We start from the raw sequence: 23851 nt of genomic DNA, 5'->3' as shown, positions 1-23851 counted from the left end.
ACCTGCACCACAGTCACCTCAGGTGTCTGTGCTCTGCTCAGCCCCTGGGGCTCCACAGGGGTGATGAGCCAGGGCTCTTGCCCACAGCATCACATCCTCCTTGTGTCACCTCTGGGAGCCCCTTAGGGACACTCAGTGGCTCACCCCAGCCCACAGCCCCAGGAACAAATGCCGTGCGTGCAGGGGCTGCCAGAGAGCTTGGAGCAGCCCTGCCCTGGCCCCAAACCACCAGGATTCCAGACCCACCAGTTTCCTCTGCCCTTTCCACTGAACCAACCCACATTAAGTTTTATAAACTTGAGGAAACGCAAGTCAAAGCAGAAGGAGCCCTAAGCTGAGCTGAAGTGTGACCTCAGCAACCTCCCTCTTTGTCCAGCCCGGGACCTCACTGTCATCTGTCAGCATTTGCTGAGTCTCCTCCTTTGGGGACACTCCAGGCTCTTCCGCAGGAGTGGGGCCTCCCCACAGCCCTGCTCCTCTAATGACTCTGTTATCTCTGTCACCTCCACCTCTGCTTCCCTCCACCAGCATGCCCACCCCATGCTGGCAGTCCAAGGGGAGCAACATCCTGGCCCACACTTCCTAAACCGCTCATGGATGGATTCATCCTGCCGGTCTGGGCTGTGGAATGGTCCACAGAATGCTGCTCAGCTGTGACCTGTAGTGCTGCTCGAGCTGCTCCATCAAACCCTCATCCCAGCCACTGCCCCACCAAGCATGGGGAGAACTCCATCCCACACCATCCCATTCCTGCTCTAGATCTAATGGAAGGGAGGTAGAGCCTGGCAGAACAAGGCCCAGGGGAAAATGGAGCACAGTTTGCTGTCTGAAGCATGAACCTGTCGGGCTGCTGAGAGGGCACTGACAGGCAGGGAGAGTTTGGTGCAAAGGAAGGAAATGGAAGAATTAAATCCACAGAACTTCCCTGCTTTTGTTCTCTCTCCCACCCCCGCTCTTCTCCTTGGCCGCTTACTCTTCTCGCTGGATGTGTATGGCTTGATACTACCCAAGCAAGCTGGAAACAGGGTATATCAGCTGAAAGCAATTTACTTTGAAATCCAGCTGCCAGATTTTCCTTCATTTGTTTACTTTTAAATGCTTTTTTAAAAGCCAAAGTACACAAGGCAGCCAAATTGCTGACATGTGTGCCGGGCCGGTACCCCGCAAATGCTGCATTCTTTCATGTCCTCCTGGGCTCAAATCCACTCATGTTTATTTAAAATATGTAGAACACTTCAGCACTATTAAGGACCATGTTTTATAGTAAATGGAAAAAGATTTCCTCGCAGGCCAAGGGGAGAGGAAAAGAATCACTTCAATTCAGTTTTGTTCCGACAGCACTTTGCCTGCCCACCAGGGTCCAGCCACCCACATCCCGCCGACGGGCTCGGCCCAGCGCCAGGACCTGGGAGCTTGGGCTGCTCCTGGGGAGCTGCTGGTGCTCTGGAAACATTGGAGACAGGTGGACACAGAACTCCAGCAGTGCCTGTGGGGCTCAGCCTTTCTCCCCCCAGATCCATGGGGCACTTGGCCTGTGGTGGCTGAAAGAAAGAACGAGATGGGGCGTGAAGTCATCAAGGTTCTCCACAGCTCCAGCGTCTTGATTTAACAGGATTTTATCTGTGAATGTGGATGCAAAAGCTACAGGTGAGATACCAACCTGTGTGACCTGTGTTGGTTTTGCTCCAAACCCAGGGGAAAAGAGGAGAGGAAAAGGCAGTGACCAGGCAGGAACAGCCTGGTAGGGACAGCGAGAGGGAGCAGACCTGCTCCCAGCAGAGAATGAGACACTACAGGCTTACTCCAGATGACAAAGAATGACACATCCTATCAAAAGTAGGATACAGATGGAAATGGATAGCAAATACATATTTTAAGGTCAACAACAGCTAAAAGGGAAGTAGATACTCAAATTCAGAATTTTTAAGTGAATTGCTAATGTGGGTATTTTGTGAGGGAATGAAGGTGGAAGGGGCATTTCCAGCTAATGCTGCCTTTCCTCAAATCATCTGTCTGTGGCTGACACAAGCTGAACTCTGTGGGGTAATGTAAGGATGCACATCAGAAAGGGAAAATGTCAATAAATCGCAAATAAATCCTGCAGGCCTTTGTTGCTGCTCAAGCTGAAACAAGCACAGAAAGGCAAAGCACAGAGAAAAGAGCAAGGAAGTGACATCTTTTTAATCAAATTATCTGGTACCAAAACCAGAGATGGACAATGGCTCTGTGAGCACACTAAAGTGCCTCTGACAGACCTTCCTGAGAGAAAGCACCACTGATGTAGCCAGAATCGCTCTGGTTTGTGTCCTAGCAAAAAGCACAAGAAAGCAGAAACCTCCACTTATTAATTGCTGATGATTTAGAGCATGCCACCTTCATAGTTTTATTGTAATTAGCCAGACTAGTAAATCTTCAAAAGGATTCCTCCAGTGGAGTCCCAGACTCAGATTATGTCATGCCTGAGCACAACCTCCCACAACTGGTTTCACTCATGGTTAGAAGAAACAAAGGCTCTGAGGAAGAGATGATGGAGAGCAGAGAGGGGTGTGCAAGGACTGGATGCTACACATGTTCTGGGGACTGTCTCCTGCAACCTCCTCCCTTTCACCTTGGCTCCCTGCACCAGCCATTCCCAGCCACCGGCAAAGAACAGCTCCAAGCAGAAGGCAGGGTGCCATTATGAGCTCTGAAAGGCAGGAGTTCAGAATTGCAAAATACCCCTCCCAAGACTGCTCAGCAAAACATCTCATCTTTCACCCTGCAGTGAGGTCTCCAGCTGCCTCCCCAGTCACAGAGCTGGGCACTCACAGAGAGCAGGGCAGGTGACAGCCACTTCTCTGCCCACCCACACCCTGTCACCGTGTGGCTCCTGCTGCTCTGGGGAAGGAGAACAGCACTGGGCCAGGGGCTGTGCCTGCCCTGCCCAGGCAGAGCTTCCCCCAAGATTCCTCTAAGGCACTTCACAAAGACAAAGACTGTAAACAAGCAGAGAGCTGTGCTGGGTGGAACCACCCCATCGCAGAGGAGCCAGGGCAGAGAGGGAAGTGACAGTGCCCCAAGGCCACACAATGAGATAGTGACAGGCAGGAAAGGGAAACTGGGTTGCCTGTCCCCCTGTGCAGGGCTGTACCCTCCACTGCTCCTGTTCTGCTCTGTCCCCTCTGCAACACTGTGGTCTAAGAGACAGAAAACAAACACATGAAAGCCTGTAAAAATAAAGAGCCCAGTAACTGGTAGTAAAGACTCCAGCAGCTGTAGGGAGCCAAAAGCTTCTTGGAGGGGGTTGGATGGAAGTCGTGTTTCCCTCCCTGTTTGTATTGTATTTCTTTCCTCTGCCAAAATGTGCTTCCTGAGCCTTGGGCAGAGCTCTCGGCAGCTGACCCTCACCTTCCTCTGTTTAGCCTGGAGCGCAGGCTGGCCACGAGCGCCTGAGGCCGCGCCTGGGGACGGGCAGAGCCTCCCGCTGTGCGCACATGGCCGGGTCAGCCCCGCTGTCAGCGCCTTCCTGAGAGCCACAGCCCTGGCGGCCACACCTGAGCGCCACGGCCCTCGGGAGCAGCCCAAGGAGCCGAGCGGCAGAGCCTGCAGAGAGCCCGGGCTGGGCGATGGAGGGAGAGGGTTGCATTGATCCCACATTTGGGGGCTCCATGCAGCCCTTTCCTCCCAAAGCTGGGTGAGGTTCCTCTCTCGGCACAGCCGCACACGGGAGGCAGCGAGAACAAAGCAGAGGTCAGACAGTGCTCTAACCAAAGGGGTAATTCTGACTCCATTAAAATCCTCGCTCCTGTTTGCATGGAAGCAGAAGGCTGTGCTACTACTTATAAAGAGCTGAACCACCCTCAGGGTGACTCATAGCCCTTAACAGAGCTGCCACGCTGATTTTACAAATATTAGAGCAATGCCTCAGATTCAGGGTTTTGTGTGGTTTAACCTATCAACTTGTGAGCAGACCCATAGCTCTTTCATAGAGCTCCCCTTCCCTATATTTTATTTCCTTTCTTGGTGCCAGAATTGGAGCCAAAGCAGGGCTTAACAAAGCAACAGGCATGGCCATTCTTCCCAGCCCTCATTTACCCTGGTGAGAAGGGAGAAATTAATTTAAACCCTATCAAAACTGCAAAAGCTGTTTGCCATTTTGTGCTGCAGAACACAGCAAGAACCAAACACTCCCTTAAACACCTGCACTCGCCAAGCCCAGCCAAGAGCATAGTAAAACTCACAGGTTGGAATCCTTTTGTTCAGGCACCAGCAACAGACAAACATAATCTAAGATATTTCTCAAGCAGCAGCAATGGGGAGATGCTTGGGATGCAGGCAAGGTAAAAGAGCTTTTACCTCATAAGCGCTCTCCTCTTTTCTTTGAGCCCCAATTCCTGAATACATCAGGTACAGCAAAACTCTTTGTGTCCCAGCCCTGGCACAGCCTGGAGCAGCACTGCACAGCCAGGCAGCCTTGGGGCACAGGGGAATGGAGCTCTCCTCCCTCACTGCCTGCCCTCACCAAGCACAGAGGAACCTGCACCAGGCGTGTGTGGGGCTTGCAAAAGCTTTGGCAGCACGTGGGAGTGGAGAAACTTGTTGTTGAAGCAGAAACCCAGCCCAGTAATAACTCCTGCACCAGTGAGTGAGCTGTTGCTGACCTGCCTTGGAGGTCTGGGAGCCACCTCTCCTCCAGCATCTGCTTCTGCTTGCAGTGCTGATTTACTGCTTTAAAGCCAAACTCACACCACGGACTATTTGCTTCTAGTTTGCTGTGCTGTGTTTTCTCAGACCTCCTCCCTTTGCCAAAGTACTATTTGCACCACACTCAACCCTGCAGAAGATGCCTTAGATTCAGATCAAGTCCCAGGTAGAAGGGCTCACATGAAAAACCAGAAAATTATTAACAGAATTATTAACATTATTAAGGCCATTAGGCGAGGCTATGTCTGTTCCTAACACAGAGAAATAATGTGCTTTTATGCAAAGGTAAATATTGCAATTAACGTGCTCCCCATCCTTGCCTGTCCCACACCATTCACACCAACCCCACAGGTGCAGAAGCACCCTGCTCTCAGCAGCACCAGGGCCATCTCCTTTCTGGATTCAGAGAAGGAATTAAAATGTACACTGATTTCCCAACCACCTCCATCTACTTCAACTCTACCTTAACTTCCTTAAATCACATCAAATGTGACTGAGGTAATCAGAACATTTTCAAACCATTTTTCTTCCTTTTCTCACTTCATACTCAAGAGTTTTTATATGTAGGAAAAATTGAGTTGAGACAATGTTTAAGTAAATTTTATAGCAATGACAAAAGATCAAGTTAAGTTTCTGCACTTAAGTAGCCTTTGGATTTTCGCGATGGCAAAATCTTCACAGAAATGCCCAAAATCAGCTTAATGCAGCCACAAGAGGGAGTCTGAAATCTCCTGTTACTGCCCAGATGGATTCTGGCTTCTAAACTCACTCAGCACAAAAGCATACAGAGAGCTTCAAAAGGATTAACAATTCTGAGCTCCAAATTTCTTCTCTAGCTTTACAGGAATATCCTTGTTCTGAAGGTAAAGGTTCTTTAAAACCATGAATCAGTATAAAGATTTGGGTTTTTCATATGTGGGGGAAATACCTTATCGATCCATTCTAGACCCATACTGCGACACTGGCTTAACATTTTGTTAATTTGACACGTGATTAGAAACTCTGGCAAAGTCAAGAGCCCAAAGCATAACAAGTAACACTTTTCCCAGGGCCAGGGAAATATCTGTGTTGAATCTGTATCTGTTCTCCATTTGCCAAAAAATCGTCAAGACACATTTCTCAAAAATACTTTTATGGTCTTTACTCAGTCTTGACATCCACTTGTTCTAGTTTCCATTGCAGCTCCAAAGGGGCATCTAGGTTTGAGTAAAGCCATGGGATTTTGAGCAGAAATAGATGCATACAGAGACTGTCCAAAGCACCATGAAAAGCCTCTGGCAACACTTTTCCAGAGAGATTTACCCAAGAGGTAAAGACAAGAAATAATAATCTCAGAGAGGTTAATGAAGGAAATGTTCAGAGTACAGATGAATTCTACTTGACTTTATAATTTCATTGTCCTCCTCTGCTGATCTCTTTTGCACTTTCACCTGCCTAGTCCTGCTTGAAACTGAGAAGGGAATCTAGGCCAGAGACAGTTAATTCTGACATTTAAACCATGATCAGTGCATCATTACTGGATCCCCCACCTCTGACCCAAGAGGCTCTAGATTCAGCTGTCAAGAAACAGATGAACGATCTTAAACCTTTGAGGCTGCAGCATAAATTGCTTTTTTTTTTTGCCTACAGTACTAGCCAACTTAAGGGTGGGGTTCCTAACAGGCTGTTTAAAAACCTGTCCCCCCGATGTATGCACATATTTCTTTTCAGAAGACATTTAATAGAAAAAAAACCTCTTTATTTGTGATTATGGGCTGACTACTGGAATGCCCATGCCTGTTTATTCCAAAGCAGATGTTCAGCAGTTCAATGGTTCATACAATATGCTGACAATATTAACTTATTAGCAGAACATGGTAAGTAAGATCTAAAAACTCCTCCTGATCAACTCTTGGAGTGGGTCAGCAACCAAAGATCTGATGTGATACGTGTTAACATCCCAGAACAATTTATCCTCTGCTCGGCCAAACCTCATTTCACTCACTCAGCTGAATGTAATTAGACCTCAAGCTTGTCCTAATTGCAGACTCTGCACAGAGGGGTTATCTTTCTTCAGCAAGACATGGCTGCTCCAAGATGGTGGCAGTGATCTGCAAGGAGAAACTGCAAAGGTGCAACCCCAGCTCACAGATTTAGACAAGGAGCTGCTAAGACAGCCTGGGATGTACATTAAAATGCAAATGTAGCACCTGCTTTGAGTTTCAGTCAATGCACCCCAGCAGAAAGTAGCAAGAACCCAGAAGCCACACAGTGCATGAGCTATTTTTAGATAAATGTTATACAATTTTGCTTCTAGCTCCATGGATCAGAAACATATGCTGCAGCTATAGAACCATTACAGTTTAATCCTACCTCAAACAAGGAGATGGTAAATCTTCAGATTCTACGACCAGCAGGCTACACAAGGAGCACAGCTCCACTCTCTGCCAAGGTCCAGGTGAGACAATCTCACCCAGAGCAAGTTAAACTGCACATTGCTTTGGAAAAACAAGTTCACGGAAGTCTTTCTGACCTTTACAAGGCTTTTGCTATTGGGTGGAAGTGAATGAATGATTAGATCCAACTCATACGAAAAACACGACTTTCAGATATTGTAGAAAAGATAAATTTAAAAAAAGCTCAGTAACACTCTATCAAAAAGAACATCACAGCAAAAAATTGTCCCAAACCCTTTAAGTCAGGGCCTTGAGACAATACAAGCTACTTTCTTACACTACTTAATGGGGCACAAGATCCTTTAGGAGAAAATTTTTCCTTAAAGGTGTTGAAAATTTAGTATGATTTTTCTGATAAAGTAGCTTGTGTTCCCCCAATAAAACAGTCAAAAAAGAGGAAGTCACTAACTAATATTGTATGAGCAGCTGGGAATCACAACAGGGATCTTTATGGCAGAAACAGCACTGCCCTCCTACCTAGCCAACACCACAGACTCCACAACACCCTTTGCTCCAAGACAGATTTTAGGTTAAACCTCTACAGGAATCCCTTGGAAAATATGTACAATTATCAGTTGCAAGACTAAGGGAAGACATTAACGACTTGTTTGTTCCCAGAGTTTCCTTGATCCATGAGGCAATGTTCTCAGCAAGTAAATCAAGTCTCATGCCAGTTTGTGATTGATGGGACAGCAGTCAATGACTGGAACTACGTTTACACACATCACAGACAATCCTGGTAATCATTATCAACCAGCTGACGTTACTGGTGCCCAGAGGGTCCCAAGGGCTGTGTGATTGCAGAGAGCTCTGAGCAAAACAGGGAAATGCATTGTTCTTGTTGCTATGAGTTTAAAGAAGTCTGCTCAGCCACATAATGATTTGGGGCTCTTTAATTATTAGTTAACACCCAACACACACCACACAATTTACATGTGCAAGTGCCACATCTCTGCACTTGAGTCACAGCACAGCCTGCCCACTTCACCAGGACCAGAAAAAGAGCCTGCTGCCAAGGGGAGAGGGCTTCAGCTCCCCTTCTGTGGGTGGGTTTGGCTCTGGTCTGGGTCTAGAGTGATACGCATTCTCAGGCAGAGGACGGTCTGTCTTCACCTTCGTAACCTGGAAAGAAATGCAAAGAAGTGATACAACTTCTCACAGCATTTAATAGCCAGGTTAAGTCAGAACCTAAAGGAAGAACTACCAAGAAGAACCAAACAATAGTAAGGACACATTGTTCAGTTGATGAAAGCTCCTCAATACTTCTAAGAAAAGGGAAGGGAGGGGTGTTTCATCACAACTAGAGTAGCTCCAAGCGAGTGTGAGCTTCGTTCCTAAAGGAAAAGTCTCTACACCAGAAAAAGCAAAAAACAAGAGTTTCACTGTCTAAGAAAAGCGCAAGTCTTCTGGAAAAGCAACCCTGGGAAATGCTGCCAGTCTTGAGTTCTACTACCCCACAAACTTCCAGTGCCAAGTTCACAAACCACCATCTGGCCAGGAAATGCTGGAGACCTGGACAAAACGTGCACAAGGAGGGACAGCCGTATCTGCCTGCCTGTCCCCAAAGACAAGAAGTTACCTTGGAGAGGTCTCCCAAGTCGGGTCTCACCCAGCCCAGCTTGTCCAGCACGCAGGAGTCGAAGGCTGCCTGCTGCTTGCGGCAGCGGCGCAGCTCCTGCAGGTTGCTGTAGTCGATGCACGTCCAGTACTCGGTGAAGGGCTCGGCACAGTGCGTCCGGATCTTCCTGGGGACACCACAGGCACAAACCCCTCAGCAAACACCCCTCAGCGCTCTTCTCTCTCGCTCATTCCAACCTCAACTTGGGATAAAGTGGTTTGTGCAGCTTTAAGGAACATCTACACCTTCCGTCAAGCCAGTACGTGCTACAAATAGGTGTGAAATTTGCCTCACTGCAGCAGCAATCAGTGACAGCAATAACTTAACTGATATGTGGAGGGTATTCTTGCTGGGTAGATGTTCACAGCTCCTCTACAGGATATCTTTGTTTTGGCAAATAATTTAGTTATACAGTGTACTAATGCTTCCAAGTAATTTTTTATCTTAAGCTTAAGAAGTCGTGCTTTGGACAGAGGTTTCAGCCGCTAGACTGCAGATGAACATGCCTGGAGGTAACTAAATTAGGTCCTTTACTAGCATTACGTGCCTTGGAGGGGCAGGTGGTGCACCTGCTCAAGCTTTGTCAGTAGTTCACCTGTGAAACAGGGAGGACAGACAATGCAATGCTCCAGTTGGCTTCCTGGAGTTCACAACAAAGCTGCAAGGTGCAGCAGCTTCACACCACTGCCCTGAGTTCCCAAAAAAAACCCAGGCCACTTGCTCTGAAACAAAGGCCTAAGAGCTTCAAATGACAGGATAAACTCATGTATAAATAAGGAAGACAAAACACATGGCCTCTATCCTCAGGAGTTAAAAGTTTAAGAAGCAAGAGTAAAGGTTTTGAAGGCTGTGATGGCAGCAGCGTTTTTAATGAGAATCATGGACTTACAGAATAGTTTGGGTTGGCATGTACCTTAAAGTTCATCTCGTTTCACCCCCTGCCATGGGCAGGGACACCTTGTACTATCCCAGGCTGCCCCAATCCCTGTCCAACCTAGCCTTGGATACTTCCAGGGATGAGGCAGCCACAGCTTCCTGGGGCAACCTGTGCCAGGGCCTCACCACCCTCACAGGGAAAGATTTCTTCCTAATGCTAATCTAAACCCGCCCTCTCTCAGTGTGAGGCCATGGTCCCTTGTACTGTCACTTCACACCCTTGTCACAAGTCCCTCTCCAGCTCTCTTGTAGGCGCTTCTGGTACTGAGAGCTGCACTAAGGTCACCCCGGATCTTTCTCTCCCCCAGCCTAAACATCCGCAGCTCTCCCAGCCTGGCTCCAGAGCAGGGATGTTCCACTGGAAGGAGTGACCGCCAGCGCTCGAGTGACACCACCGGGCAGGGCCCGCAGCACTGTCACCTCCAGGGCCCTGGGGCTCGGCCGGCGTGTCCCGGCTGGCAGCCGCTCACCTGAAGAAGTCGAGGGCGCACGAGTTCACCTGTCGGCCCTCCTTCAGGCACTTGCGCGGGTCCTTCTCCTCCCAGCGGCACAGCATGAACTCCTTGTTGGGCCTATCGCACTGCGAGCCATAGTGGTGCGCCGCGGCCTTCAGCACAGACGAGCTCACCGCCACCTGCGGCGGGGCACAGCGGCCGTGAGGGCGGGCGGGGAAGGCAGGGCACGGTGGGGAGAGCCCCGCTCCCCCTCACGCACTCACCTCCGGCACTTCGAGCTCCTCGTACGGAGGCACCCGCAGCACCCCGGGCATGGCGGCTCTCCTTGAGCGCCCTCAGCGCTGCCCCGCACTGCGCACGCGCCGCCACGGGGAGGGCGGGGCCGCGGGGAAGGGGCGGGCGGGGGCGGGGCCATGGCGGCGGGGCTGTTGCCATGGTGACGGGAAGCGCCGCCATGGAGCTGGCGGGGGATCGGTACCAGGGGGGCATCGTGCGCGGCAGGTGGGGCGGGGGGACAGCGGGGACAGCGGGGACTGCGGGGACAGCGGGGACTGCGGGGGCCGGAGGGCACAGCGGGGTTCACAGGGGACAAGTGGGCCGGGGGGTCAGACGGGGCGGGCAAGGGGGGTGCTGCCAGGGCGGTGCGGGTGGCAGATAGGCCGTGGGGACACCGGCGAGGTCGCGGAGGGCTGGTGAGACCGGGGAGGCCACCACCCGGTGGTGCCACCACCACCCACCCGCCATCTCCCCCAGGATGGAAGGATTCGGCCGCTACGCGCTGCCCACGGGCACGGAGTACCGGGGCGAGCTGTGGGACGGCATGTTCCACGGGCGGGGCGAGCTGCTGCTGCCCAGCGGCGGCAGGTACCGGGCGCTCTGGGTCCGCGGGGTGCCCACGCAGGTACGGCCGGGGGCTTCACCCCGAGGGGCTCCGCTGGCAGGAGACCCCGCCGGCAGGGAGCTCTGGCGGTGAAATACCAAAATTTCCGAGCCAAGGCAGTGTTTGGCCCTCGGGATGGGGGGATGCTGCTGGCACAGCCATTCCCGACAAAAGCCGAGCGCTGGCCCTGCTGGAGCTCTGCCGTGCAACCGGCCTTGGCGCTCCGTCCATCCATCATGTTTATTAACTCTGCACTCGAACATGCTTTGCAGGTGAAATACGTTTTTGCAGATGGTCTCGAATACGATGAGAAAAAATGGCATTACTGCGATGGCTACGACAGGAGATTTTATTCAGAAATCTGTTCTGGTTTTAAACCACCAGGTACTAAATTGCATTTGCGATCCTAAGAGTCTGGAAGGAATTAAACTAACAACTTTGCTTAAGAAAGATTAATTCAGCTACATGAGTAACATGGAGCAGAAATGCTCTGGCTAATTTCATCCAACCCTCGGACTCTGCCAGAAGAATGTGGACACCACCTTCCACCAGCACAGCCTGGGCTGCAGCTCTGCATCCACAGCAGGTCTCTTGGAATGATGACCTGCAGGACAGGGCTTTATTATCTCCAGCTTTTGATATCCCGATTAACCCTTTTATACTTTTCACCCTCACTGCATCAGCAGGGTGATTTTGGTACAGAAAAGTTAAGCAAAAGCAATTTGTTTGCATCCAGGACATCAAATGAAGGTTCAAGCATGTGCCCCACATAGTTTTTTAGTAGATACCAAAACAAACATTTTTGTTGAGTCTGTATTTTTGCTAAAGACTTTTATAATATTATTATTTATTGTAGTTAAAAGGTGGTTTTGTAAGGAAACAAGAAAAATCTGTAACATAATACACACAATACTCAATACATAGAATATTTTAGTGATGACATGTAGTTCTGTGAGGCCAGCCAGTCTCTCCTGGCCCCATTTTGGATTTTAGGGTTGTACTTGTAAATGTTAGCTTGGTGGGCTGAATCACAGGACTGTGAATGAGGAAATCAAAGTGATAGCTTTTTATCACACAATCTTTGTGTGTGCATTTTCCCATTTGCATTTTCCCCATATACAAAACTGATGAAATGTTTTACAAAATGTATTGTGAGGTAACTGTGTTATTTTTATAGCAAACACCAAGGAGATGTATGTTAGTTATCTTGATCAAAGGCATAAATTAAAAAAAAAAAAAACAAACCAACACCTTTTTTTTACCCTTCAGGCATTCCTCGGATTACAAATCGGGATCCTCCCAGAACAATCCCAGAAGGTTGCTATGATTGTGCTGATGGATTCTATAACCCCAAAACCAGAGTTGTTGTTGACTACCAACACAAGTTTCTGAGAAATGCAGGTATGATTTAACTTGTGCTGCAAGGTAAACTAAGAAGAGTTTATTTCTCGTATCTTCTACGTTGCCTGATTAAAGCCAAAACATAAACAAGTCCATGACTTGGTTCTATTATCACTTAGCTAAAATATCTTCAACTTATTTATTTTATCAGTGATTTATGTATCCCCAGAGCTGTAGAAATCATATTTTGCAAAATTACAATGCAGTATTCCCAAGCATATATGAATAAATATATTTTATTACCATTTGGTATGTTAATCTCAGAAAAATCTTCAGTCTCTTCTGTTATGATCTCAAGCAAGGGAGTGGTTGTGAGGGGCACATCACTGATCCTGAAAGCTAAAAAGCTCCATGTTGTGAACCAGCAAAGTGCTTAAGCTTGTGCTTATCTCTACATGTTGGAATAGTCCAGTTTATTAAAATTAGTCTGGGTCTGACCTTCCTGAATGGGAAACCTTCACTCTGGAGAGCTGTGTTTGGAGTAGAGTCTGGCAAATACTGGGTCTCATGGAGAAGTCCCCAAATTAATAAGCCCTGGGGAAAATTAGTTCTTACCAAGCCAAAAGAGAAACTTTTCAAATTAAAAGCCGCAGAAGATCTCCAAACAGCTGACACTGGGATAACTCAAAAAATGTAAACTGACCTGAAAAAAACCTGCTTTGTGTTCTGGCTATTTAATCTTTGTGTTTAGCATCTTTTCAGTGCAAAGGTTTTTAAAATGAAACTGATTTCTGAAAGCAACCACCCACCCTGCTTTTTTTTTTATTTCCTCAAATGTCCAAATTGCAAAACCTGTTTTTTTTCTAGAAAACAGAACATTTCACTTTCAGTGTGCCACAGTTTAACAGTTTTGTTGCTTGGAAACTCCATTTTTCAGCAAATTTACTATTTGTTGTAAAAAAATTCTGCTCTGCTCTACTTTCAAGAGCTTTTGTGAGTGTGCACTGTGATATTGGAGGAGGGAAGTGGGGGGGTTTAAATGAATTGGAGATACCATCTGCTATAAAATATACCCTGTGATACATGGCCTGTTTTATAAACGTTGAATAAAAACTGATCTAGATTATTACAAATGGCATTGATCCAAAATACTGGAATGCAGTGGGCCTACTGATGAGGAAGATAAGCAACATGCTTTCCAAAAACACAGGAACCTACACAGATTAGTACAGGAGGGAACGCCTTGGAATTCAATTTATTGTTTTTTAATCTGTTCTTTGAACTCATTGTCCTTTATGACATTTATCTCAAACCCTACAAATTATATCAATCAATATTGGCTCAGCAGCCCGGCACAGCGTGCAGCCTGACCGAGATGGGCTTTGTGTGGCCCTTCCAGCCAGAGCCTGGACACAAAGCTCAAGTTGTTGATGTGAGTGTGAAGAAGGAATGTGTCATGTAGGCCAGACCCTTCCTCTCAAGAACATGAACACAATTGAAAAACCCGGCACTTGTTCAACATCAGAGGAACTCCTGCCGCCCCAGGAGAGATGATTCAGGGCACAGGGCTGCTAAAGTAAAGAGAAAAAAAAATTTAAAAAAAACCCCAGCTGTAAGCAGAAGAAACTGAGGAAGAGGCTGAGATGACAGGGAACAGATCCAGAATTACTCCATTATAGGTTGGGCAGGAAAGAGCAGGAAAACCTCCAGGCTTCCAGCCAAGTCTTGAAAGCATCAAAAGCAGATGGTAGGAAGCATTCAGGAAGTTCTTACAACAGCTTGACAGGTTTACCAAAATGACACTGTCTTCCTCGGCCCTGGCAGCAGGCTTCAGAACACTCCAGTCCTCACCTTTCACCCCAGCCCTATTATGAAGCAATTCCTAATTGTTTCTGGGCTGTTTGTGGAGCGAGGAATCACTCAGCCTTGGCACGGCCTTGCCTCCAGACTGGCAGCATCCAGGTAGTGCTGCAGAGGAGAGGAAAGCAGCCATTTGAACCTCCTGAATTCGCTTCCAGCACTTCTCTGTGGAGATGAGAGGATGTTGAGCACCACAGAGACTCCTGAGGAGTCTCTGGCAAGTTCTGCACTTCGCTAGCTCGGAGGTCTGATACTCATTTACTCACAGAGCTCTCACTGCCCGAGCAGTGCAAAGGCCCATCGTGAAAACATAATCAGGCCCAGGGAATGAGATGACAGCAACAGCTTTGTTATACGTTTTTATCTAGCAGAGTTTTCCAAATTCTCATTACAGCCTTGCTGTTATTACTCCGTCCCTAAACCTCTGTTTCCTTGGGGATGCTCAAATTTCTCTCGATTCTCCATGTGTTCTTCAAGCTTTTCTTTTTTTCCAGTATTGCGAAGTACGCAAAATTGAGCACATAAATAAGAATGGGAAGGCTCATTTGTAAGAAGATACGTTGTTTATTTTGAATAGATACTGGGACCAGGCTCCTGTTTCACCAGGAGTATTCATTTTTCTTTTTTTCCCCCCAGAAATAGGACTCCTGGCACCTTTGTAGCAGAGTTTGGTCAATAGAAAGATCGGAAGATTTCCCAGTGTTTCAGTGAAAAGTAGAAACTACAAGACCTTTTTTTTTAATGCAAACCAGGGAGGTACAAGAAGAGTTGTGACAGTCAGATTTTAGGCTCTCTGAATATCAGAGAAGCCCATAACTTTCAAAGAGAAAATACCATGTAACATAGGAAATTTTTTGTACTGAGATGGAAAAGATCTCAGGATGGTTCCTGGGTAACCTTTCTCGATGAAAAGCTAAGCTGTTTCTGATGAAAATCGCCTTGTTTCTCCTGTGGTTTTCCCAAGGATGGGTTAAATAATGTAAAACATGCTTCTGCTCTTTCTAATATGAGGATATTTGTGCTACTATTTTCATATTTCTTCTTGTGGTTTAATTAGTATGGTGCACAGGGGAGCTTCCTGTACTGCCATCAACATTACCTGAAATATATTTGTACCTCTTCCTATAAAATCAAGAGCAGAAAGACACAAAATCTGCCTTTACACTCAGAGCTCAGTCAGGGAACTGAATTAAGAGCAGGATTAGGCCCAGAAGACCAGCAGAAGTGTCTTATTAAGAGGGGGTTTGGGCTGGCAGTCCCAAGCCAGCCAGCAATCAGCATTTCTACAAGCCTGAAAGTCTTGTGAAAAGCAGCAGGGAAAATCCTGCTGCTTCAGGACTCATTATGAGCTGAAAAGGTTCAAGAACATTATTTTCTTATAGTTTAGGGAAGTCTGGGGTTAGAATGTCTGAGGTTCCTTGGTTGTGAGGCTGGTGTGACTCCCCAGGCAAAGGGGCAAAGCCATTTTAATTCTGAGCTTTAGTAATCACAGACTTACAGCTTCCTCACGTTGTTACCTTGGGATGGAAGCTCTCATGCTTGGTCTGAAAGAACTAAAGTGCACAGGGTTTTTTTGACAGTTGGCAATGATGTGTTCAGCCATTTCAGGTTTAACCAAGTATGCAAATCCATGAAAGAAATCTACTGCATTTGGACTTTTTTTTTCCTTACAACTCAGATCTGACTTGCACCAAGTGCTTTTTGGGAAATGTAGACTTTGACTTGTCTGAAAAATGTAGTTGAGAAACAGCCATAACCACTCAATAATCGCTCAGGGTAATATTTCTGTACCTACCCTCATGTACCCCAAATACATGCAGATGTTTGCGTGCTCTTTCTCAGAAACTACTGGAGAACTGGGTGTGGGATGAGGACCTGGCAATTTTTCAGGCCTGGAGTATTTCTGGAAAAAAGACAGCAAGTTTAACTTCGAGTCGACTGTGGTGCAGGAAAAAAGATTGACTGCACTGAGGGATCATGCACAGAGCTTTATTCCCTGTTCTTCTTTGAAATTGCCCATTCTGATGATGGAGGGAGTGGATGAACAGCCTGATTCCAGGCTAGTCCCTAGTCATTGCCTAAGAATGTACGAGTTGTTTTGGCAGATGCCCTGAGCAAGGAGAGGAAAGCCCCAGCAATACACATACAGAGGGAATATAGTATTTTTGTTCGAATGAATTTAGCTTCCCATAGATTTAAATGTCTAGTTGTAAGGCAGGACCATTCAATCTTTTGTACATTTGTTTCTTTTTTATTTGACTTAAGATACTGAATTTAGATGAGGTTTAGTTCCTACATATTGAAACTCTTAAAAGCTCTTCAAATAATTGTTCTTTGGATACTTGTTAAGCTAAAGAAATCAGTTTTGATCGGCAGTAAAAGTTCATGCTATTTTAAGTGCAATGCTATAGCTATTTTCTGTTGTATATTTAATCATTTTGAATTATATGTCATGTAAAAGATTTTAGCTCTGGGGCATTTGCCAGATGGCTGATTCTGCATTTCACACAACAAAAGAAATAATGTTTGTGTAAAGCTCTTAAAAATAGTTGGTAATCAGTATATTCTACAACGAATAGGATCCAGACCTGTTTGGAAAAAACCCCCAGCTTTTGCAGAAATTAATTTAGAGGATTTGGTCTCTACCTCTGGGCTCTGAACAAAACAAATTGTGTCTATTGTTTGCTGATTTTATAACATTTAACAAGTTAACTGGATTGTAAATTTTACTCATTTTTATGTTAAATGCCGTTTATTGCAATCCATTGATCTCTTTCTCTTTACTTTGGCTGACAAACTTATTTCTGAAAGCAGGGTTGTAAAGCAGAGAGCCAATGCTGCTCTCCGTTTACACAAGTAGAGCACACAAATGTGAGTAGCCCTTAGCTTTTCTTGCAACAGCTGGAGTGCTTGTCCTTTTTACTGCTGATTCCTCTTGCTGGCCTCTTTGATTCATATTCCCCCAAAATACCACTGCAAAAATACTTTTTCTCTCTGCCATGGCATTCAGCTTTTTCTCTTTGCCCACAAGGCTCTACAGAGCTACCTACAAATTCACCTTTTGGTCTTGTCTCCCCCATCTCCCATATACTTTTTTTCTCCTGCATCCAGGACATAATTTTTTAGCTACATTCATACAATTCCAGCTTTCTGGTACTTGCTTTCCAGACTCTTTGGTAGTCAGAAGTCTTGAAAAATATTACATCCAGAAGCAGGTCAGAAATTGTATTATAACTCTTTGATTTGGACCTCCAAGTGTCACTTATCTACCTCTTCCTGTTTTTTAGTTAGATAGCTTTTGTCCCGATGTCAGAGCTCTGGATTTAAATAATCCCCAATGCGTAACAAATAAATTCTTACCTTTTTTTTTCTTACTCTACCCTAAACACTTTTTTAACTGTTGGACCAATTTTCCTACCCATCATATGCTCTTCTTGTGTCTTTTTATACAGAAATGTGTTAAGATCAGGCATATTTTGGATGCCATTGCAAAATTCATATATATGTCTTTCACAGTGTCAAGGTCTGCTCAGGTGACAGACAGAGATACTTGGAGACTTCTCATCTGAGCAACCAAGAATATTTTTAGGTGAAATTTAGCTTACATGTTTTAATCTAAAACATCCCTCATTCAGCAAAATAGATTATGAACCAGCATGATTTATATGCAAGACTATAGCCAGCAACAATAATATTAACATTTGCATCACAATGTAAGTTACTACAGTAATTTCAGTAGCTATAGCTTTTGCAGATATATTGTTCCTTCTGGTTTCCTGGTCTTATCTTTTTGAAAACGGTGAAAATTTCAGTTCCAAAGAGTGGCATGCCAAGAATAATACCTTTGTTTGGGTGCTAACCATCCTATTGTGAATCCATTAAATAGGTTCCACACAAGTCTTATAGGCACTTACATCCAATATACAGTTCATGTGAAAACAAGTTTTACAAGAGATGGAAAGTTCATTTGGGGGCCATTTTGGAATGACAGTAATTAAAAGAGAATGGAAGGGTGCGAATTTGTGGGTGGAAGCAAAGGTTAATTGAGAACATATTTTCCATTTTCTTGCCAGCCTTGATGTTGGTGGGGTCAGGTGCAGTAAGGAAAGGGGTGCTGGGGATCCAGAGGGGGCAGTGGAAATGGAAGGGGTGTGCCAGGCAGAGCCCATGGCTGAGATGCTATCACATGTCATTGTAATTGTGCAGTGGAAGAACATGATAAACTGCGCTGCGGGTGCTGGGAGGAGTCAGGGATGTGAAAGAATTCGGTGATATTGTTGTTTACAATGGGCTGCGTGTGCTTGGCCCTCTGCAAACAGAGAGGAAGCTCAGCTGCTGCTCAAGGATGGTCTGTTGTAAACACACCCTTGCAAAGGAGGGCATGGAAAGCTGGCTGTGCCAGAGCTCTGAGGGCTCCCTGTGCTGGTGGAGGCACATCCCAGGGACACTGACACCTCTCCTTGCTCACACAGGCTTTAACAGAGCAAACAAAGGGGTGACACTCCCATCTGGCCCCACATGCCCTTGGGAGCAGGGAGGGAGCCATGGATCTGAATTTCAGAGTGCACCAGGCTTTCAGTGTAGACACAGCCTCTGAGACACCAGGAACACATACAGCTGCAATGACCTAACACAGCCAGACAAGGTTTTTAAGGTGAATAATGCAGTTTTTGTCCTGTTTAAACCACTGGGTATTCCAATTTCAGCACAACTTCTAGGTGATTTCCTGGGAAAGCATTAATTAAGAGAAGTCTCCATGACAATAGTGCCTTTGCTGGCAGTCTCAGCTCTGTGCCATGACAGGCACCTAAGCATGCAGAGTCCTTAGAAGTCTCTTTCAGCTGAGGTTTCCATAAGCAATGCAGAAACATGATAGTTAGAAGCAAATAATTCTAAACTTTGCAATATGCATTTAATATAGGAAGATTAAACGCACCTAAATTACAGTGTGTTTTCATGTCATCCCTTGGAAGCACCCTGAAGCAAGGCCACCCTGAATTTTCAGCTGTTTCTAATCCCGGTTGAGAGATAAATCTGGAGTGTGGTATTTGGGGAAATCTCTTCTGCCATTACTTTTAGCCTGAACATTGGAAAGGAGGCAAGTGGTTTCATCTTGCAGGGAGCAGAAACCCACAGATCTAAGTGGGCTGCAGTTTGTGCTCACTGTGGAATACACCTAGCAGTGGTTGTGACACCTGTTTGGACCTAGCTGACATTGGGAACTTCCCCTAAAGCCCCCCAAAATAAGGTAGAAACTTGCCTAGCAATATTTGGTGCGAAGAACCAGTTTTGAAATGGGCTGTTTATAGGAGAACATGACAACCAGCAGCTGTAGTTGGGCCTTTTTTACCTGGAGAGACTCTCCAGACTGACCTGTTGACTGTGCAGACAGTGTCCACCAGGAGAGCAGGAGGACTTGCAGCCCTGGTTAGTCAGCTATTGAGGGCAGATGCTGTTTCTGGGGATCAGTCATGCAGGTGCTTGCCAGGGTTGGCTCCATGTGCCTCTGCCTGCTTAATGAAAACAGCCTGAATTAATCCCAAAAATTACAGAGAAGCTGTCCCAGTGTGGGCTGGCTGAGGATCTCACCCACAGTATTCAAGATATATTTAGTGGGTGCTAGAAACTGATCTCATTTTTATTGAGACACAAGGAAATAATTCAAGAGCTCATCCATTGCAATCTTGTGCTGTCTCAGTTTCAAGATTTCCATGATATGTCATGATAATAATGATTATATTTCACCGACTTTGGAAGAAATAGATGGGTAACATTTACTAACTGCACAGGGATATACCAGATTGCAGTGAAATGCTCAGACAAAGCTTTTTTCCTTTACCTTCAAACACCAGCATGGTTAGTCCTCTTTCAGCAAAGTCTGTTCCATCACTGTTTGTACTACTGAGGAAAATCTAAAAAAATGGATAAACTTTTAAAGATAAATATGCTGACACAAAATTCAGCACACCACACGAAGAACTCCATTCTACCTAATTGTGCACAGGGTGATAATTTAGCACTGATTAAAGAGTTTGTATTTTTTTCAAATCTTTTTTAAAAGGAAAATTACTTCTGAAGGTGAAGATGTGCTTAGACAATCATATTAACATATTCAAACAATTGCAATTTGCAAAATAGTAATTACAACTCACTATCTGGTAGCATTAATCAAACTTCAAGGTTTAATTCCATTTTAAATATTGATGAAATGTGATTCTCCAATCTAACCCTGGTGTTGCAGGGTTATGGAAGCAGCCAGTGACAGAAAAAGAGGAACGTGTAGTTAACAAGCAGCTGCCACAAAGAAGGATCGGCATCTGTGATTTAAATTGTTAGCTGCACAGTCAGGTAGAGTGTAAAAAGGGTAGTCAAGAGGCTGTTAAGTCCATTGCTGCCAATTACTAACAATCAGGGAGGAGCTTTAAGACTTGTTCAGTACAATAAACCCAGTTTGTCTTGTTTCAGGGGTTACTACTGAAGAGGTTGCAGCTGCACTGATTCAAATAGCCCTAAAACTACAGTAATTATCAACCAGTCTTCTTTAGTGTAGCAAAAGTATGTTTTACCATAGCTTAACTCTTTACATTCTAATATTTCCCTGCCTCCTCTCCCATAGCCAGCCCTGGAGCCATTCTCATCCCTGGGCTGTGGTTCTTCTCCCTGTCCTGGATCACTTCTTTCATTTCCCCTTACCTAGACCAAGGACCAGTTGTACATCACACTGGGTTGGATGGCAGTTCTAGGGATTTACTTGACGTTGAGTCATTACATCTATTTTTCCTTTTCATGCACGAAGTTGAAATTTGCTCAGTTTTTCCATCTGCTTAAACTATATGCAAGTTAAGTAGGGCTTGTGAGCACATATTGAATTTGCATGGGCTCAGATCTCTGCGTGGACCAAGACATTTTAGAGCAGAACTGGCAGGGCTAAGATCCTTGGAGTGACTTATCCTGGGTGCTCTCCTAGGAGACCAGGAAATCCTAGAGTGCAGAAGGAAACAATCTGGCCAAACCAAGGGTATGTTGGAAAACCTTGAGCTGAAGCCAAGTTAGCATCTGCCTTTCTTTGTGTTTATAGCCTTGATGCTCAGCTGGATGAGCTCTGTCAAAGGCTCTGAGATTCTCTGGTTATTTCTAACACTCAGGTGAACCAGCTGTGCCCAGCCAGACACTGGTGATGCACAGCATCCTTAAGTTTTGCTTATTCCTTCACCATGGCAGAAATAGACAAAAGTCTAATTTCCATGCAATTATTACAAACTCAGATAAACTTTTTTTTTTTTTTTAAATTTTTTTTGTGTGTGTGAAGGCAATTCCAGCTAAAATCACAGAGCCACACAGACTGGACAATATCTGTCACAGCCGAGGCTCACGTGATGATCACATCTGCAACACCTAGTGAGAGCATAGAACAAAAGCCAGCACATTGATTATGGCTTGGATGTTGTTTTTAAGAAAGCTTAAGGACCACATTTGCATTCCTGTTGCAGCCCTCGGTGGAATCTCCCTGTGAGGATTGCGTGGTCTTTAAGCAAGATTCAGTGCTCATGTTTTTAATTCCTCTTTTAACATATTTTTTCAGCATCTATTTTCTCCTGCTTTAGACCCGAATTAGAAATGCGCCATTAACGGGGTATTTTGTTATGGATCTATAAGGAATTAAAAAAGAGATCAGTGAAACACTGAAGGATCTGAAGTTAGCTATTTTATCCAGATTATGCATCCAGGATGCTTTCCAATGGAGCTGTGTGTGAGCAGCACCTGAGATGCACGCCCGGCTCTCAGCCATCAATGAAAGGGGAAAAAAAAAAAGGAAGAAAAAGGAAAGACAAAGCTGACTCGATTCACAACCCACCACAGTCAAGATTAATCCCCAAGCTTGACGATTTGTGCATCAGACCGAATTTGTCACATACCCCTCCCCTCTGGGAACTTTAACTTCGCTTAACACTTCACCCCCGGGACCTTTCTTTTGCATTTCAAATGCTCCTCTGTCGCTTTAACACGAAGGTACAACTCCGCAGTCAAAAGATCTCCATGAAAATTTGACTCCCAAAGAAGCAACAATGCTTCTTTCTCCATGTGCTTTGACCTAGCTAAGCAGGGTGCCCAGCGGTGTGAATAAACAGGACTGTGATGGTCACAGCACCGCGGTACACCCCATCCTCCTCCCAATCATCTGTGCTTGTACGTAACACGGGCTGCCACAAACCCTCAGAATTTAGACTTTTACACACATCACAAGCACCTAATATGAATTTGTTAAGACAGTGGTAAACGCAAGAAGCAGCTCGACTATATTTCATTTATATAAAAATAAATACAGGTATTGTTTTAAGTAATAGTTTGATTTTTTTTTTTTCCAAGGCTTTTTGAAGTTTGTTTTTCCTGGTTTGCTACACAGATCTTTTTTCTCCTCCACAAACACAAAAAAAAAGGCTGCAGAACAGCTTTTGGAGACAAGACTATTTAAATCCCTTAAATTAAGAAGCCACAACTTAATATTCGCCAAGCTATTTTTTTTGTAAATCATGCACAAAATTACTATTCAAACTTTGCTGGTCAGTAGTTTTTTTCCTACATTGTCTTCGCTTTTTTTTTCCTTTCCACACTGTCATTATGCTCTCAGAATAAATACGACAGACATGAATACTAACAAGGGACCCAGGAGTTGGTCTGAAATATCTCTCAGCCACCACATCAGCTTATCAATACCTGCCACAACACACATCTCAAAAACAGCATGGAAAGAAAAGCTGGAAGACAAAAACCTGGGATTTTACTATAAAATTTTCTTTATCTTCACTTTTCATAAACTGACAAGTAACACAAGCAGAGTACTTGAAAAATGCTTATCCTAATTTCTGATAGTTTCAACATTTCTCCTGCATATTTTACCCAAAAAGACAAAATATAAAATCTCTACATGTAAATCTCATAGTTCACCCAAGCTAAGCTTATCAAACAGATGAATAATCAGTCCTTGCCACAGACTCAGTACCTCCTGCCTTGACAAATTCCCACACAACAGCACACAATCTTTTAAACCAACAAAAAAAAAGTGTTCTAAGAGACGCCAATGGCTAAAAAATGGGTCTGTTTTTCAAAGGAAAAATGGCTTGTTCGAGCTGGACCCCAGTGATGCAGAGAGCAGATCTGACATGGGGATATTTAACGTTTTCTTTCTCTCCCTTTCAGACGATGAGGAGCATGAATGGATCCTTCGGACCTGCCGGAAAGCCTCGGATTTAACTGAGAGCAAACTGAAACCATAAAACAGTTTTTGCCAGACAACAATATTCCAGCAAAGCAGGTAATCTGATTCACAATAAACGCAATTTCTCCTCATGGATTTGTCTCACCCTTTCCCTTGACAGGAATATAATCTTTCTGTCATCTTTGTCAGCACAAACAAAAATGGAAATAATCATTTAATCAGTCATGCTGAGCAAAAGCCATGGCAAAAAAGCCGACTGTACTCACAATAATATTCCTGAGAGGTGTGCAGTGTAGTATGTATAAACATTATTAAGCCTGAAAACAATTTGTTAAAAAGAGTGCCTCAGATTCGGTGTTGAAGTCATTCAAATCCATCTTAATCAACATTATTTTCCCAGATTTTAGTTAGCTGTCCTGGTGAATT

General features: G+C 45.1%; 2 protein-coding genes across 4 annotated transcripts in view; one reads left to right on the top strand and one right to left on the bottom strand.

The window, feature by feature from the left end:
- Positions 1-7993: 7993 nt before the first annotated feature.
- NDUFA8 (NADH:ubiquinone oxidoreductase subunit A8) lies at positions 7994-10536 on the bottom strand. Its single transcript, XM_085076751.1, has 4 exons — positions 10391-10536; positions 10143-10306; positions 8698-8863; positions 7994-8240 (listed from the first exon to the last, which is right to left on the bottom strand). Exons 1-4 carry the CDS (start codon positions 10439-10441, stop codon positions 8103-8105), a joined length of 519 nt encoding a protein of 172 aa, XP_084932877.1. The 5' UTR covers positions 10442-10536; the 3' UTR covers positions 7994-8102.
- Positions 10537-10540: 4 nt separating this feature from the next.
- The window catches only part of MORN5 (MORN repeat containing 5), a 14308-nt gene continuing 997 nt past the window's right edge, over positions 10541-23851 (top strand). For 2 of the 3 annotated variants that reach the window (XM_085076747.1, XM_085076748.1), the window contains exons 1-5: positions 10541-10628; positions 10881-11028; positions 11280-11391; positions 12277-12408; positions 23407-23521. In XM_085076747.1, coding sequence (XP_084932873.1) covers positions 10561-10628; positions 10881-11028; positions 11280-11391; positions 12277-12408; positions 23407-23483 — 537 coding nt within the window. In that variant the 5' untranslated portion in view covers positions 10541-10560 and the 3' untranslated portion in view covers positions 23484-23521. The remainder of the gene's footprint in view (positions 10629-10880; positions 11029-11279; positions 11392-12276; positions 12409-23406; positions 23522-23851) is intronic. The other variant, XM_085076749.1, reaches the window with a different exon arrangement.

Source organism: Lichenostomus cassidix, chromosome 17 (genome assembly GCF_008360975.1).
Source record: "Lichenostomus cassidix isolate B80296 chromosome 17, HeHo_3.0, whole genome shotgun sequence".
NCBI lineage: Eukaryota > Metazoa > Chordata > Aves > Passeriformes > Meliphagidae > Lichenostomus > Lichenostomus cassidix.
This window is presented reverse-complemented; position numbering and strand designations above follow the sequence as displayed.

Bases quoted from the DNA above. Each gene is read 5' to 3' on its own strand.
- NDUFA8 (XM_085076751.1), bottom strand. From the start codon at position 10,441: ATGCCCGGGGTGCTGCGGGTGCCTCCGTACGAGGAGCTCGAAGTGCCG. The intron at 8,864-10,142 runs GTGAGCGGCTGC...TGGTGTCCCCAG, and splicing joins TGCGCCCTCGACTTCTTCAG to GAAGATCCGGACGCACTGTG. The intron at 8,241-8,697 runs GTAACTTCTTGT...ATTTCTTTCCAG, and splicing joins ACTTGGGAGACCTCTCCAAG to GTTACGAAGGTGAAGACAGA.